This window comes from Globicephala melas, chromosome 1 (genome assembly GCF_963455315.2).
Source record: "Globicephala melas chromosome 1, mGloMel1.2, whole genome shotgun sequence".
Taxonomy (NCBI): domain Eukaryota; kingdom Metazoa; phylum Chordata; class Mammalia; order Artiodactyla; family Delphinidae; genus Globicephala; species Globicephala melas.
In genome coordinates this window covers 149,074,465-149,086,631 of record NC_083314.1, presented here as the reverse complement: position 1 = coordinate 149,086,631, position 12,167 = coordinate 149,074,465, and the positions used below count along the sequence as shown (strand labels likewise).

Here is a 12,167-nt window from a genome sequence, read left to right as displayed (position 1 = left end):
CGCAGTCAAAGAAAAAAAAAGAGCCCTGATTCTGGATCCAGACTGTCCAGAACAGAAGATGCACTTCTCACATGTCAGATGAGGATACTGAGGACCTGGGAGGGACAGAGGTTACACAGGAAGAAAGGGGCAGGACTGGGAGAAGATCCCAGGCCTCGGGACTCAAGTACAACTGCTCTTCTCCAGTCTCACGGACAAACCAGGGGGAGGTGCATTCTCTCAGCAGCTTGGAGCAGGCATGCTCAAAAATGTCAAGGTTGAAGAGAGCGAGGAACCTCACGAAGGCCTCCTGACTCATAGTTCGTTCCAACTAGAGTACTGACTGGGTCTCAGGAATCCCTGCGAGGTAGCGCTAGGAAATTCCCTTGGTCTCTGTCTCCAACCCAGCTATCTGGATATTTTACAAATGAGAAAACTGAGGCGGAGATTATTTGAGACTAAGAAGTGGTGAGAGCACAATTAAGACCCAGCTCTAAGACCTGTACTCCTTCTGCTACACCTGGATGCCTCTAAGATTCCTGCCCAGTGATTATCCAGCCTCTACTCATGCATTTCCAGCGATGCAGAGCTCACTACCATCAAAGCAGCAGATCGAATCTCTGAGGGACAGCCCTGTTGGAATTCTTTCCTTCCATGGAGTCACAGAAATTGAGTCTCTTTACAACCTTCAGGCTCCCTTTTGCCCTGGCCTTTGTGTTCCAGGTCAACCCTGCAGAGGTTTGGAGATGGCAGCTGTGTCAGCCCCGAGCCCTTTATTCTCCAGGCTAACACCCCAGACCAGGCCTTTATGTCTATGGGACGTTCCCCCACCCCTCCCTGTATTAATTAGGGTTAAGTTCAGCTGTGAGTAACAGACACCCCTCCCCCGGAACCTCGCCAACCAAAGAAAATTCCACAACAGTGGCTTAACCAAGATTGAAGTTTGTTTCCTTTTCACATAAAAGTCTGTGCAGGCAGTTCAGGATGGCGTGGCACCTCAATGGTCTCAGGAACCCAGGATCCTTCTTTCCCGTGGCTCCGCTGTTTGTGAAGTTAAACTCAACCAAGCAGAAATTTGATGCAACCGACCTTAAGCAAAAAAGGGGAATATCTTTAGAATATGTGGGAAGTCTAAGGGTTCTAGTTTCAGGCAGAGCCAGAGGACTGAACATTGTTACTAAGCTGTGTCCCTTTAGGGTGTTTTCTTCTGTGGATGGGCTGTCAAACAGCTCTCTCCACAGAACAGGAAGGATGGTTGCTGGCAGCTAGGCCTACGTGCTAATCTTCTGATCCAAAAGGAGAAGCGCCCCTCCCAGAGCCCCAGAGTCCTTATATCCTGGCGTCTCAGAGTCTATATATCGAATCTTGTAGAAGGAGTGATTGGGTCAGCTTAGGTCACTTACTCCTGCCTAGACCTATCACCAGGCCTTGGACGGGCAATGCTATGTTTGATCCAGACAGGTTGCCTGTCTGCTCCTGGAGGTGAGTGTGAGGGGTACAGAGATTGGACAGTCCCATCAGGACCACATGGAATACAGGAGGGGAGGTGTTACCCAACAGAGAGGTGGGACATCTCAAAACTGAACATGTTCGGCTCACTATGCTAAGGAGATTGAGTTTTGTCTCATAAGCAATGGAGAGCTCCTGGGAGACTTTGGCAGGGTTCGGCTGGTTTGATTGGTCAGAACCATTTTAAAAGAAGGAAACTGAGGTAGAGAGCATGAGAGAGAAATCCAGTGACTGCTGGGGTCAGGGACCAGGGAATAACTCTCTCTGATGGGGGGCACACATTCTCCTCCCTTCAGGGATGGGGACTGATGGGGGAGAAACAATGTCTGACCTTAGAGAACACGTATCTCTGTTGATGACATAAGCTAGATACAACCTTATCTAGAGTCGCAGAGTGAGAAAATGTTGTATGATTCACTCATTCATTCAGTTTCCACATATCTAACATTAATTGAGTACCTATTATGTGTTGGATTTTGTGCCTGGCAGGAGGCAGAATGTTTAATGATGATGAAGATAGTGATAAGAAACATTTATTGAGCTTCTTTCAAAGTTTCAGGCACTGGGCTAAGTGCCTTCTATGCATTATCTCATTTAATCTTCACAACAACAAATGAGGTAGGTACATTATTGTCCCCATTTTATATAGAAGGAAAGATGAGGATGAAGACAATATAATGCCTGTTCTCAAGGAGCTCACAGTCTACAGAGGATGACGGACTAGAAAACAAATCATGACAAGAAAGGGGAATTAGCATTTTGTGAGAACAGAGGCAGGAGCCCCTCACAGCCTGGCCAGTGTGGGGTGTTATCGGGGGAAGCAGCTTATAAAACTTGACATTTGAAATGGACAGAGGATTAGGAGGAATGAGCCAGGAAGGAATGAGCTGCATGCAAAGCTGAAGAGGTGAGAAAAAGCAAATCAGAGGTAGTGTAGTGCAGGGGTTGGCAATGAGGCTGGACAAGCAGGCAGGGGCCAGGCTGCCTGGTAGCCTGTGCAGAGAAGCACATGATACCCAGAAGGAAAGCATCTCTGAGGAGGCCTCAGGCTGCCAGGCAGGTATCATTGGAGCCTCATACAAATTACATGCAAATCGCCACCCTCCCCCCACAGCTTCTCCTTTAACTTTCTAACTGCAAGCACCAGAAGGCCTCCTCCTGCTGACCTGGGATCTCAGAAACATCCTCTGGTTATTTATTAATGCCCACTCTCTCCTTTTCCCTGGCAGAGGGGAGGGTGGTATTTGCCTGAATTGAAGCTGTCTGCAGCCTCCAGCAGACGTGCCTGCTGATGTAAGACACTCAGCCAACCCCTGAAATATGCAGCCCTTCAAAGTGGTTTGGGAGCTGGGGGAAGGAAGAGTCTGACCTTCCAGGGCAACTTTGCCCTCCCTTCCTTCCTTCCTACCCGGTCCTGGAACAGGAACCCGCCCCCTGCCTCACACCAGACACACACACACACACACACACACACACACACACACACACACACACACACACACACACACACACACACACACACACACACACACACACACACACACACACACACACACACACACACACGTTCCTTCTTGCATTTTCCCTCCCCATTCCGGTGAAATGGAGAGGGCTCTGGGCTGAGGAATGGGAGACTAGGGATCTGGTTCCACCTCTGCAATCGATTTGCTGTGTGACCTTGGGCAAGTAAGCCACTCTCTGGGTCTCTGTTTCCCCATCTGGGAAAGGAACTTTGAAAATCTACAGTCCAATTTTGGGATAAATGACTTCATTCTTTATTTACTGGTGGGGTGGGGTGGGGAAGAAAAACAGCACATCCAGCGAGGAATGCAAAGGGTGGGTGGAGTGGATGGACTAATGGTTTCTTTGAAGAAGGGGAGGCAGGAAGCAGGTGGGTCGTGTAGTGCAGTGTACTGCTGGAGTAGAGGTTTCAGGCTTTAGGTTCTGAGGAGCTCAGAGCAGGAAGAGGGGAAGATGAGTTGGGTTCTCAAAAAGGCTTCTTTCTGGAGAAGGCGGGATTTGAGCCAGGATTTGAAGCCTGGGTACACGCTGGGAAAGGAAGCAAGCATGCGCAAAGAGGAGTCTGGAGGTTGAGTCTCTGGGTGACTTTGCCAAAGGAGTGGGGTGGGGAAGGGGCGCTTTGGTCCCAGACACGGTCGTTCAGTTCCTGCCTCTCTGCGTGAATGCGCGGTTCCTCCAGAGGTCGCTGTTTCCCAGGAATCCGTCACCAGCGTCCGCGCCGCAGGGCCAGAACTCCCGCTGGTCCCCTCGCTCGGCTTCTGCGGGGCTTATGTGACTCTGCAGCAGCTTCGGAAGGCTCAGGCCCGGCAATGTTTCCCCGCCCGCGCGGGGGCTTACCGCTTCACCAGTTACCCTGCCGGGGGCTCCGAAAGGCTAAACGTGACTGCGTGTGTGTGCGTTCGTGTGTATAGGGTAGGGGACCGAATTCGGACGGCTCTGCACGCCCCCCCCCCTCGCCGCCCCAATTCCGGTCTGCGAAAGGCCGTCTGATTCCCGAGGCACTGCTGCCCTCGCAGGCGGCGAGGAATGGGTAGGAAGGAGGCGGCCGCTGCAGTTTTCCTGGCTCTCCGCTCGAAGCCCCTGTACCCTCTCCTCCCTCTCCTCGCCACTGTCGCAGCCCCCTGCCCAGGCTCGCATTCTCACATCCTCCTTCCCTGCCGGGGTCACGCTGTGGCCCGAAGTGGGTCTGCAGCCCCCGACCAGGTCGCACCCCTTCAGGACCCGAGGCGGAGCTGTGGGCCTGGCTGGCGAGCCTTCCAGGGCTGTCCCCGTCACAGATGTGCGGTCGTGAAGGGAGAACTCGGCACCGGCGCCAGTCGCTCACGGACGTACTTGGGCACACAAAGCCACCGTCGCCCGGAGGGGCAGTCACACGCGCGCGGACCCGGCAACACAGGACGCACTTAGACAGCAGGGCACTTTGACCTGAGGCCCACGCTCTGCCACACCTGGAAGCGTTCCCTACTCCCCTGGCCCGGCGGCACATCTCCCACGCGTGTGGGGCCTGCCCTGGTCACTGCGAAGCCGGCGCCCCAAGTCGGGCGGTTTGGGAGCCGCGCTGTTTTCACCCTCTCCTAAGCCCGCAACCCTCTTCCCGCGAACGAACGGGAGTGCACAGGCTCCGAGGCGCCCTGGTACAGCAGCGACCGCGCAGTGCTGCGGCCGGAGGGTGCTCGCGGGGGCCCCGACCACGTAGCCAGGGGGCGGTGGCCGTGCACACTTGGAAGAAGAGAAAGACTTTTCCTCCAGGAGGTGGAGGGTACCCGAGCTGTGAGGGGCCGCAGAGGCGCCGACCCCTGAGCCCGCGCCTGGGGGTGAAAGAGCGCACGCGGAGGCCCTGCCGTTTCTGTGCTCGAAGAGGGGCCGGCGTCTCCCTGAACTCCCGTGTGTGGGGAGCCCCGCCGCCTGCAGTTCGCCCCTGCAGGTCACACAATCTGGAGTCTCCCGCCTCCCACTCAGGGCCAAGAGAGCCGATCGCCTTTGAGCAGGCGAAGATGTGGAGGAGAAAGGGGTCGGGAGATGAACCCGCTGCGGCCACAGGGAGGGACGGGAAAAGGGGGTGGCTGCGCGGGTCTCGTCGCTTTCCCTGAGGCTGGCCACGTTTGTGAATAAAATTAGAGAAGTGTGCAGGCGTGGGGTCCCCTGCCCGGTTCAGGCGGAGCTTTGCAGCCCGGCTGCACCGAGGGCGGACCTCCGCGCTCGCTGCACTTGAGCCCTCGAATCCTGGGAAGGCAGAGGGAAATCTCCGCGCTGCGCCCCCGCCTCCAGCAAGCTCAGCGCCGCTCTCGGCCGGTTTTGCGATTGACTTAATTACATTCTCATAACCATCCGAGAGTTCTCCTTTCCCGCGAGGCGAGGAGAACAGCACGTCTACAGGGAGCAAAAGAAGGGAAGGGAGGAGCCTAAGGGGAGGGACGCCATTGACAGCAACACATCGCAATAAACACGCAACAACCTCTCCCCGGTGCTCCGAACATTTTGGAGTGGAAAACCCCTGAACAGGCGCCCCCCAAACGCATCCTCCCAATCGTTTCTGAGCTGCTCAGGGGAGGTGGCTAAACAGTGAGATAGAGGAAGGAGGGGGACTGGGAACTACCAGTGACATTGTAACCAAGACCTGCTAAATCTGTCGCCTCCTGCTTCTTGGAGGCTGCAGGCATGGGTGCTGGTGCCCGGGCTTCTGGGAGAGCACCCAGTTTTTCGCGGAGCGGAGTGACAGACTCACCCGGGGACGCACACACGACCCGAAGACGTCAGAGAGGCTGAGCCTGCAGATGGGAAAGCCTGGGGCCACGGGAGACGGGCAGGAAGCTAAACGAATCCCGAATACCGGGTCGCTCTTCTCCCATCCCCAGTGCATGTACTTCTGGCAGTGTTCAAAACAAATTTGCCCAGAGCCTTGGGAAGAATGAGAGGCTCCCAGAAACACCCCTCCCCAGGCAAGAGTCGAGCTCGTCCAGGGGTTAAGCAGAGTTACTTGGATAAATAGAGGAGCTCTAGACTGGGAGCCTGGACATCTGGGCCCAACTCAACTCGGGGGCCCTTCGAAAGCCTTGCAAGTCACTGGATCTCCTGGCCCTCAGTTTCCACTCCTATAAAACTGTGTGTGTTTTTAAGAATCTGGAGAATTTCTTAAGAATCACCTTGCAGAATGGGTTGGGGGGCCATGTCCCCTTTCCTTAACTTGGGTCTCAGCAGCATGGAGTGTGCAGCAGGGCCAGGCAGAGGTGGGGGCTGGTGGCTGCAGCCGCTCTATAGAGAAGTAGAGTCCTGACTGGAGCAAGAACCAGGATATTTGGGCAACAAATGCCTCCGCTAGTCTTACCCTGAACTTGGGCAGGGCGCTGGAGCGTGGGGAGCCAGGAGAGAGTGCTGGCAAAGAAAGAAGCTACTGGTTCACGTTTGCCGTTTTAGAAATGAAGACATTTAGAAAGCGAGACGGAGAAGCGTGATGTCAATGCTGATTTCCCTCCACTTACTTAGACATTAGCAGAGCTGAGCTGGGTTGGAGCTGGTGTGTATGTGGTGAATGGTGAGTGTCAGAGGGAGCTCCACGTAGTAATGAGCAAGCTTGGGGTGTGTGTAAGTTTGCCAGATAAAATAAATCCGCTAAATCTAGCAACGCTGGGATTCTGAGTTTACCTGGACTCACGCAAAATACCAATACTTCTCTCCAAGGCCTTCCCCCCGCCCCCGGAGGGACCTATCACCTAGGAAATTCTGATTCCAGGGCCACTAGTCCCTGTCCAATTTCCTGACAATGGTTTGAGGACCGGATCTCTTCTTTTTCCCAAGGACAGTCTTTTTATGCAGACCCAGCATACTGGGTGGATCCCCTTGTCTGAGGTCCCAGAAGGGGGTGCCCAGTGGACGTGCTCTCACGGGATATGAGCAGCCAGACCTGCCTTCCACTCTCTTCTGCTCCTAGCCGGATGGCTGGAGAGGATGGAGAACCCTATCATGAGGATTCCACGACAAGGGTGCACCTGGCCATGCTCTATCATGTTGTAAGAGACTGAGTCCTCACCCGCCCACCCGCCCACCGCGGGCTTCTGTTGCCCCACCTGTGGAATACACTACATTGGAGACTACTGTTGGGTGAAAGGGAGATTTCATCCACCCTCACATGACCCTGCTGAGATACAGCCTGCAGGGGCTGCAAATCCCCTCCCACCCCACTCCCAGCACTTATCTACAGAGGACCTAATTCAGCACCGGAGAGCATTAGATAGCAGCAGTAACCCAGTCCAGGGCTAGACCCTGGTTTGAGACCCAGGTGGGAGGCGATACCACCCCTAATCCGTTTCTCTCTCCCCAAGAGTCTGCAAAGTGCCTTCAATACCCTCCTTTGTAAGTAGCCTAGAATGATATGGCTACATTTACACATTAGTCAGAGGGTAGCTGTTTTCAACCTCATTTTTACAGAGGAAGAAACAAAGACACAAAGACTTATAGCAACATATTACAGAACAGGTAAGTAGTGAAACCAGGACTGGGATCCCAGCAGCCTGGCGCCAGGGGCTCTTAACTTCTATTCAGAGCAGGAAACTGAGGCTGGGAGGGGGAAGTAAGTTGCTGACTGTCCTACAGCCTGTGACAGCTGAGCGCAGCCGGGTCTCGCGCCTCGCATGCCCGAGCTTTGACCACGGCGGGGCGCTGTCGGGGCAGCAGCCCGTCCATCGGCTCAGTACTTGACCACGTCCAGCGCCCATCTCCCCTGTCACCCCCAGAGGTTGAGATGGGCCCAGTCTGAGCTGGAGCTACTGGTTGCTGGGTTCCTGGGGGGAGGCCAGGGGAGCAGGAGGACTATGGGCAGGACCCCAGCTGGCGAGAAAAAGGGCACAGGACCAACACTGTGTGCACAGGATCCTGAGAGATGAAGGCAACATTGGCTTGCGGTTGAGGTCAGGGTTCATTGACGGACGTCTCGGTGGGGGTCCTGCTGCCTGTCTGTAGAGCCTGCAAGACCGGCCAGAAAAGAGGGGAGTGGGGAGGAGGACTAGTGGCCCTGCAGTGCGACTGGGGGTGGGAGAAACGACGAAATCGAGCGAGGGATTCTCGGACCCACGAACAGACATCCAGATAAATGCAGAGTTTCCACAGGAAACACAGGCAGAGATTCACCGAGGGCGAGAGAAACACAGAGTTACAGGGCTTGAGTGAGACAAACGGATACCAAGACAGAAAAAGGTCGGATACAGGCAAACTCGGCGATGGACCGGTCCGCGCTCCCAAAATACAACCGAAGCGCCCCGGAAAAGTTCTAGGAAGCGGGCGGCGGGCAGGCGGAGCGCTACCCGGGTCTCCCCGCACACACTGCCGCGTCTGGAGCCACGCGGCGCGGCGACGGGATGGGTGACGGGGTCCCGGCCTTGGAGGGGAGGAGAGGGGCGCAGCCGGAATCTCTCACCTCTCCGAGGCCCGAGGCTGAGAATGCCAAGTGTGCTCCTCGCGATCACTCAAGTGCGACTGCCCTTGGGCCGGAAGCCGCTCGGGCTCCTTCGGGCCCCCCTCCGGCGGCGTTGGTCCGGGCGTCTCAGGCTCCGCTGGCGCGCCAACTGCGCTTCGGCCTTGGTGGCCCGGGCGCTGCCTTGGGGAGATGATGGGTGGGGACTGTCGCTACTACTCCCACCTCCGGCTGGAGCCCGCGTGAACCTTAACATCCAGGGCTAAGCGCACTGAAGGCAGCGGCCCCAGGGAGCGGAGGGTTTGCGGGATCTGCGGTGAAAGGAGGACCCGCCTCGAGCCACCCGATCCGCGCTCCCGCCGCGGCGGCTGTTTGTTCCCGCCGGGCCCCTCCGCGGAGGCACTCCGCCCGCCCCCGCCCCACCCAGCTCAGGGAGCTCCGCCCCGGGCTCGCGTTCTTCCGCCTTAGGCTGCCGCCAGGCGGGAAGAACTAATTTACCGACCTCCCCTCCCGGGGTAGGGGGGCGGCTGGGGGCCGAGACCGGCTGTGTAAGGGAAGGCCTCAACTCCTTCCGCCCGCGCCCGGGACGCAGGCCCCCGCTCGGTTTCCCAGGGCAGCGGAGAGAGCCGCCCCCAGTCGGGTGCTCATCGAGAGGTGAGAGCGGCCGAGTGGGCCACGAGGGGGCGCTGCGGAGCTGGGGGACACCCCTCCCTGCCAGCCTCAGTCCCCCGCCCCCTCCCCGCCCGCGCGCAAAACACACTCGCCCCAGAGGCAGCGCGGCGGAGCCCGAGCCGCGGCCGGAGCGGAGCCGGAGAGCGGCGGTGGCGGCGGCGGCACCATGACCCTGGGCAGCTGCTGCTGCGAGATCATGTCCTCCGAGAGCTCCCCGGCCGCGCTGTCCGAGGCCGACGCAGATATAGACGTGGTGGGCGGCGGCGGCGGCGGCGGCAGTGGTGGGGGGGAGCCCCCTGCCCGTTCCGGACCCCGCGCCCCCCGGGACCCACTCCCCCACGGCCCCGAGCCTCCTCCAGAGGAAGCCGAGGGGGACGCCGCTGACGACGAGGAGGAATCCGGCGGCTGCTCGGACGGCGAGCCCCGCGCTCTAGCGCCCCGAGGGGCGGCGGCCGCAGCGGGAAGCCCAGGGCCAGGCACTGCGGCCGCCCGGGGCGCGGCGGGGCCCGGGCCCGGACCGCCGTCGGGGGGCGCGGCGACTCGGAGCCCGCTGGTGAAGCCGCCCTACTCGTACATCGCGCTCATCACCATGGCCATCCTGCAGAGCCCCAAGAAGCGCTTGACGCTGAGCGAGATCTGCGAGTTCATCAGCGGCCGCTTCCCCTACTACCGGGAGAAATTCCCCGCCTGGCAGAACAGCATCCGCCACAACCTATCGCTCAACGACTGCTTCGTCAAGATTCCCCGCGAGCCGGGCAACCCGGGCAAGGGCAACTACTGGACGCTCGACCCGGAGTCGGCCGACATGTTCGACAACGGCAGCTTCCTGCGGCGCCGCAAGCGCTTTAAGCGGCAGCCGCTACCGCCGCCGCATCCACACACGCACCCTCACCCTGAGCTGCTGTTGCGCGGCGGGGCTGCGGCGGCGGGGGACGCCGGCGCCTTCCTGCCGGGCTTCGCGGCTTATGGCGCCTACGGCTACGGTTACGGGCTAGCGCTCCCGGCCTACGGCGCACCCCCGCCGGGCCCGGCTCCGCACCCGCATCCACACCCGCACGCCTTCGCTTTCGCCGCCGCCGCTGCACCTTGCCAGCTGTCGGTACCCCCAGGCCGTGCCGCGGCGCCTCCACCCGGACCTCCGACGGCTTCGGTGTTCGCGGGCGCAGCCTCGGCTCCGGCCCCTGCGCCGGGCACAGGATCGGGCCCGGGCCCCTCAGGCCTGCCAGCCTTCCTAGGCGCGGAGCTTGGCTGCGCCAAAGCCTTCTACCCCGCGTCCCTGAGCCCTCCCGCAGCAGGCACCGCGCTCCTGCGCCAGGGCCTCAAGACGGACGCGGGCGGCGGGGGCGCCGGGGCCGGGCAGAGGCCTTCCTTCTCTATAGACCACATCATGGGCCACGGTGGCGGCGGGGCAGTACCCCCGGGCGGGGGCGAGGGCTCCCCGGGATCGCCGTTCTCGGCGGCGGCAGGTCCTGGGGGTCAGGCCCAGGTCTTGGCCATGCTGACTACCCCAGCCCTAGCTCCAGTGGCCGGCCACATCCGCCTCTCGCACCACGGGGACGCGCTCCTGTCCTCAGGGCCCCCGTTTGCTGGCAAAGTAGCAGGCCTCAGTGGCTGCCACTTCTGACCGTGTCGGGATCTGGGCCACTGAAGCCCGCACTCCTCAGCCTCTCCCGGGAGCTCCTGCGGTCGCAGCGGAACTCAGGGAGTCTATTTATGAAGAGTCTCCAGACCTGGGGCCGGCGCGCGTGACTTAGCACTTCAGGCTCCACGCTCAGAATCTCTGCGATAGTTGGGACGAAGCGGGCTCCGTCGCTCAGGGGGAGGCCCGGGTCTATGCGACGAGGTCGCTGGCCATGATCCCGTTCCCGTTTGAGCAGTAAAAGGGTGAGGGGGAAGTCTTCGCTTTTCCCCAGTCTCTGCGCCTCTCGGCAGCCCCGGAAGAATGCTCTCCCGGAGAGGTGCCCGCCCAGGCCCGGCAGATCCCGCCAGAAACACCAACATCGCAGAGAGGTCTCCATTTCTGCCTCTCCCACACTCCTTCCCCAACTTTGAGGCCCTGATTGTCCAATATTATAATTTAAAGACACCTATTCTCTGCTTTGTGCTTAAAAGAAAAATTCAACTTTTTTTTTTCCTTGCTGTTCTCCAAGGAACTTCGTTCTCTTGGAAGCCTACAGCAATGTCTACACAGGCGAAGTTGAACGGACAGGTGAAGCGAGGGGTCTCCACAATCCGTGCGCAATCCCGGAATCCCACTCCATTGAGGAAAATCCTCCCTCTTTTGTGTTGGGGCGCTTTTGAAGAAACTTTACCCCTTTCCCGTGGCCGGCTGGGTCCAGCCATCCAGGGCCAGCAGCCCTCTCAGCGGTCTGCTACGTCCCAGGCCCTGGGATATTTATTGTAGCTAAAGGCAATGAGGTTGGGGTGGGAGAGGAGGGTCTGGGTCAGGGACTGGAGAGGCGGGGGGCGGCCAGGGCACATCCTGTGGCAGGGGTCCTGTAATTATGTGTAAATATCTGTACAGCGGGCTGCTATCTGCATTCTCTGTCCACTGGGTGTGCATTGATTTAGACTTCTCCACTTGGGGAGACTCTGTGAAACTGTCTGAAGGTTTGTGTGGAAGAAAAGAAAAACCTGTGTCCCCCCACCCCACTCCCCATTGGTGTCAATTGAATAAATGTACGTGAACGCTAGCAGTCACCAGCTCTGTCTGCTTGTCTGCACTCCCCTTTCCCAGTCCGGGGCCTCCCGGACTCCTAGGCAGAGTGGAGTGAGGAAGGGCCCTGGGCAGCCCAGGCAGGCAGAGGAGGGCTTGGGCTTATCAGATACAGGGGACAGTGTGGCCTTGGCCTTTGGCTGTTAATGGGGCCAGGATTCCGGGAAGACTGTGACCCCTCCAGCGCTTTCATTTTCGCTCTGGTCACAGGAAGGTTTCTGCCTGGGGTTCCGCAGAGAGGCTTTGTTTCAAATGCACCTGGGGATTCTCATCTTCCAGTTTAGACTTTAGCGTGGCCTGGGCTGATCTGGGTGCCTCGTGCTCATGGACACTATCTATACCCATTAAGTACAATTTGAGTGA

At 58.7% G+C, this 12,167-nt stretch overlaps 1 protein-coding gene across 1 annotated transcript; it reads left to right on the top strand.

Moving 5' to 3' along the window:
- Positions 1-9,254: 9,254 nt before the first annotated feature.
- On the top strand, positions 9,255-11,228 carry FOXD2 (forkhead box D2). The gene has a single exon (XM_030870073.3). It carries the CDS (start codon positions 9,255-9,257, stop codon positions 10,710-10,712), a length of 1,458 nt encoding a protein of 485 aa, XP_030725933.1. The 3' UTR covers positions 10,713-11,228.
- The last annotated feature ends 939 nt before the right edge of the window (positions 11,229-12,167 follow it).

Bases quoted from the DNA above. Each gene is read 5' to 3' on its own strand.
- FOXD2 (XM_030870073.3), top strand. From the start codon at position 9,255: ATGACCCTGGGCAGCTGCTGCTGCGAGATCATGTCCTCCGAGAGCTCC.